Genomic DNA, 4,591 nt, shown 5'->3' with positions numbered 1-4,591 from the left:
AATATAACAATATCTAGTCTTCTCACTACCTTGTTTATTTGGGGAAATGGTTCTTTTTCATAAAAACAGTATTTCTGTTTTCATGCCATGGGTTATTAATATGACCATAAATGAATTAATAAATTTTTAAACCTGTTTTATTCCTATTATGGTAAATATTGATAGATATAATCCACAGACACAAAATTATCCTTGGGATCCTCAGTAATTTGTAAGACTGTGTAGATAACCTGAGAACAAAATGTTGGGAGAATCACTGACTCACACAGCTCCTGGGCCATGACTCAGGGAGAGATTGTGACAAAGAGCGCTCTGTGAAGTAGGTGAGGGGGTCTGGGCAGTCCCTGGTCCCTGGGGCTGGCTCTCAGGGACTCAGGTTCCAGGGCTGTGTTGAGGGGTCCCAATCTCCACTTCTCTTTCTACAACCATTGTCAGGTATTTCCGCCTGGATACTGATGACGCAAACTCAGTTCACACTCCTATTAGTGTCGGGTTTCCGGGGAAACCAGCGGCACTGCAAGTTCCCCTGTTACCAAGTCTCCGCACCCGACCCCGCTACCAACTGCGAATCATTCTCTCCAGACCCTGAAGGAGCGGGTCATTATGCCCCGAACCCTCCTCCTGCTGCTGTCGGAGGCCCTGGCCATGACCCAGACCTGGGCGGGTGAGTGCGGGGTCTGATGGAAAGGGACTCAGGGGCAAGGGGACCGCCCGGCGAGGACGTAGGACCCCGGGGGGAGGTGCCTGTCCTCCGCCCCCACCCCAGACCCCCACCCGGCCCCGCCCTGCCCTGTCCTCCCCATCCTTCTCCCACTCTGCCCTGCTCTCCCCGACTCGGGTCCCCCTCGTCCTGCCCTCCCGGCCACCTCCACCAAGGACCCGGCCCCGCGCCGGGAGGAGGGTCGGGCGGGATCTCAGCCCCTCCACGTCCGCAGGCTCCCACTCCCTCAGGTATTTCTCCACCGTCGTGTCCCGACCCGGCCGCGGGGAGCCCCGCTACTTGGAAGTCGGCTACGTAGACGACAAGCAGTTCGTACGGTTCGACAGCGATGCCCCAAGTCCGAGGGTAGAGCCGCGGCGCAGTGGTTGGAGCAGGAGGGGCCAGAGTATTGGGACCGGGAGACGCTGAGGGTCAAGGAGACAGCACAGATTTCCCGAGTGAGCCTGCAGACTGCCCTCGGCTACTACAACCAGAGCGAGTCCGGTGAGCGGGCCCGGATCATGACCCCCATCCCCACTGATGGGCCGGGGTCGCCCCAAGTCTGGGTCCGAGCGCCACCCGAAGTCTGCGGGAAACCGCGGCCCGCCCCCGGCATGGCAGTCCCTCAACCCGGGAAGAGCCCGCGGGAGCTTTTAAGCGGTTTCACTTTCGGTTTGGACTTAGTCACTTGCCTGTTGGGACTGGGAAGGTCTGGGGGCTGACCGCGGGGTCAGGGCTCCGTTGGCTTGTCTGACTGCGGGGGCGGGGTGGAGACCAGGGTCTCACACCTTACAGGATATGTATGGCTGTGACGTGGGGCCAGACGGGCGCTTCCTCCGCGGGTACAGTCAGTTGGCCTACGACGGCGAGGATTACATCGCCCTGAACGAGGACCTGTGCTCCTGGACCGCGGCGGACACCGCGGCGCAGATCACCCGCCGCAAGTGGGAGGTGGCCGGTGTGGCGGAAGACTTCAGGAACTACGCGGAGGAATGTGCTTGGATTGGCTCCGCAGGTACCTGGAGATGGGGAAGGAGACGCTGCTTCGCGCAGTTACAGGTCCGCGGGGCCTCCCCAATCTCCCTTCCACTGGGGCTGGCTTCCCACGAGAAAGGAAAAATGGACTCAGTGTCAGAACAGCGCCCCTCCCGGGGTGGGAAGAGGGAGATCCACCTCGGTGTTCATATTTCTACTAGAGAGTAACTCCCCTAGAGGGCGCTTTTCTCTAAAGGGCAGTGAGGAATCCAGTCTCCCCCTGGGATGCAGGTTGAGACCATCCCTGAATTAACCCATCAGCAGTTCCCTCTGACCCTGGCAGCCACCTTGTGAACCATGACCTTCCCTCTCAAGGCCTTGATCTCCCTGAGAACATCTTTAGAGATCTGACTCCGGGTTTTCAGAATCATTCACCCTCCACCACAGTCAGAACTATAGTGTGTTCCCCACTTTAGATCTTCAGCCTCCCACCTGGGCTCTCTCCCTGATTCCAGAACTTAACAAGAATCAGGAGATCCCAAAGGCTAGACTGGGGTCTGGGTTTTGTGCTTCTTCCATCCAGACCAGTTGTCCCGTCCACCTCAGGATGGTCACGTGGATGCAGTTTCAGTGGCCCATAAAGCTAAACCACAGTGTGGTTTCTCTGTTTCTTCTTCCTCAGAATCTCCCAAAACACGGGTGACCCGCCACCCCATCTCTGACCGTGAGGTGACCCTGAGGTGCTGGGCTCTGGGCTTCTACCCTGCGGAGATCACCCTGACCTGGCAGCGTGATGGGCAGGACCACACCCAGGACACAGAGCTTGTGGACACCAGGCCTGCGGGAGATGGAACCTTCCAGAAGTGGGCGGCTGTGGTGGTGCCTTCTGGAGAGGAGCAGAGATACACGTGCCATGTGCAGCACGAGGGGCTGCCCGAGCCCATCACCTTGAGATGGGGTAAGGAGGGTTTGGGGTAGACCCCCGTGTCAGGGAAAGCAGGGCCCTTCTGGAAATTTCAGAGTCAGGACTGAAGCCAGAGGTCTGGGCCCCTCACCTTCCTTCCCTTTCCAGAGCCATCCTCTCTACCCTCCATCCCCATCCTGGGCATCATTGCTGGTGTGGCTGTCCTTGTGGTCACTGTGGTGGTTGGAGCTGTGATCTGGAGGAAGAAGTTCTCAGGTAGGAACAGAGTGGGGGGGATCTGAGTCTCTAGTCCCCTTGGGGAGTTTCATAGGTAGCACATTGTCCTGCCTGGTTCCTGGGAAGTACCATCCACACACATGTACCTGCCCACTCTGGAGCCATTACTAACATTCACTCTGTAGCAAAGCACTTGGAAAATGAAGGACAGATTTTCACTCGGTAGTTCTGCGGATGGGGACCTGATACCTAGCAGTGACAGGACAGAGAGGAAGGTCCCTGTTCAGGACAGACCTCCAGCAAGTCAGGTGGTCCTGTGACCCCACAACTCTTTCTTGATGTGTCCCAATCCTGTTTAGTCAGAACTCTGGAAACTTCATTTTGGACCAGGACTAGGAGGTTGCTCTAGGATCTCATGGCCCATCTGTCCCAAGTCTCTAACATGATATTTTCTTCCCACAGGAGGAAGAGGACCGAGCTACTCTCACGCTGCATGTAAGTATGGAGGGGGTGATTCCTGAAACCCTGGGATAGTGTAGACAGGACTCTGTGGGAAGCTCACCACCTCCTCCATAGCTCCTCATTTAGTCTTATCTCCTATGGCTCTGATCACGTCCTGTTTATTCCACCCCAGGAAATGACAGTGCCCAGGGTTCTGATGTGTCTCCCACAGCTCCTAAAAGTAAGACTCCGGAAGGCCTGAACTGGGGAGGAGTGGGGGCACTAGGAGCACTTTGAGCATATGGGAGGCTGTTGAGAATGTGGCATTTATGTGACCTAAATGTGTTCATGATTATCTATTGTCACAGTGGGAGGCCAGCTGACTGTGGAGGACTGAGCAATGCAGGATCTCTTCACACTGTCACTTGGTTACAAGAGCTCTGGACTTCTCTTTCTGCAAATGGTGTCAGAATGTGTCTGCGTTCCTATTAGCATATTGTGAGGACGCAGGAGACTGGCCCCCCCTGCCCACCATGACCTGTACTGATTCGTGTTCCCTTTCTGACCTGCTTTCCTGTTTCAGCAGAGGCAGGGCTGGACCATCTCCATCCTTGTCTTTTTTTCACGTTGGGCTGAGTACTGACGCCTTACTTTCCTATGGAAAATGAGAATCCAGATATGAATTGGTATTTTGTAATTCTGGGTATGTGGGATTGATGAATTAATAAAAGAAAAGATTTGTAAAGTTGCAACAAAATAAATGAAAGCACTGAGAACCTTCCAGAACCCGCATGTTTCCTGTGCCATGTCTGTTGCAGGTGCGGACAGGAGAGGGCTGGAGGAGCCGAGTGTGGACGGGGCCTGTGTCCAGTCGGTGCTCAGTGCATCCTTGGTGTGTCGAGCTCCCTCCTCAGCTGGGTCATGTCTCTGCTCCTTGTCCTTGTCCCTTCTGTGGTACCTTCTCTCACCAGGACCATGACCACAGGGATGTGGACGTCACCTGTCACCAGGACCTTGTGGAGCAAGAGCTTCCTGTGACTGGGTCAGCAGGATCCATCCTGGGTTGTGACCTCAGGCCCATCTTTTGGGTGTTTTTTTTTTTTTTCCCTTGTTTCTATGGAGCATCAGGCCTGTTCTTGCTCGTGTGTCCGAGTTCCTGTCTCCTTCTCCCATGTGACCCCGGTGGTTACAGCACCAGGAGTCCTTTGGGCTGTCGTTCTGCAGGCCTAGGTGGACCCTGCACACAGGAGTCTCTGTGGTTTGGAGACATGAATTTTCAGATTCATCCATCTCCTCCCTCTAGAGTTGTCTTCTGGATTATTCTTTACATCCTG

At 55.2% G+C, this 4,591-nt stretch overlaps 1 protein-coding gene across 1 annotated transcript; it reads left to right on the top strand.

Annotated features, from left to right (window-relative positions):
• The first annotated feature begins 316 nt into the window (after positions 1–316).
• Positions 317–4,295, top strand: LOC101080285 (class I histocompatibility antigen, Gogo-B*0101 alpha chain-like). Its single transcript, XM_045058647.1, has 7 exons — positions 317–664; positions 936–1,204; positions 1,479–1,715; positions 2,358–2,642; positions 2,748–2,855; positions 4,076–4,127; positions 4,229–4,295. The coding sequence occupies exons 1-7, from the start codon at positions 456–458 to the stop codon at positions 4,293–4,295; spliced, it is 1,227 nt and encodes a 408-aa protein (XP_044914582.1). The 5' UTR covers positions 317–455.
• The last annotated feature ends 296 nt before the right edge of the window (positions 4,296–4,591 follow it).

The sequence above is a fragment of the Felis catus genome, chromosome B2 (assembly GCF_018350175.1).
Source record: "Felis catus isolate Fca126 chromosome B2, F.catus_Fca126_mat1.0, whole genome shotgun sequence".
NCBI classification, from domain to species: domain Eukaryota; kingdom Metazoa; phylum Chordata; class Mammalia; order Carnivora; family Felidae; genus Felis; species Felis catus.
Note: the sequence above shows the minus strand (reverse complement) of the source record. Positions and strands in the feature narration are given on the sequence as shown.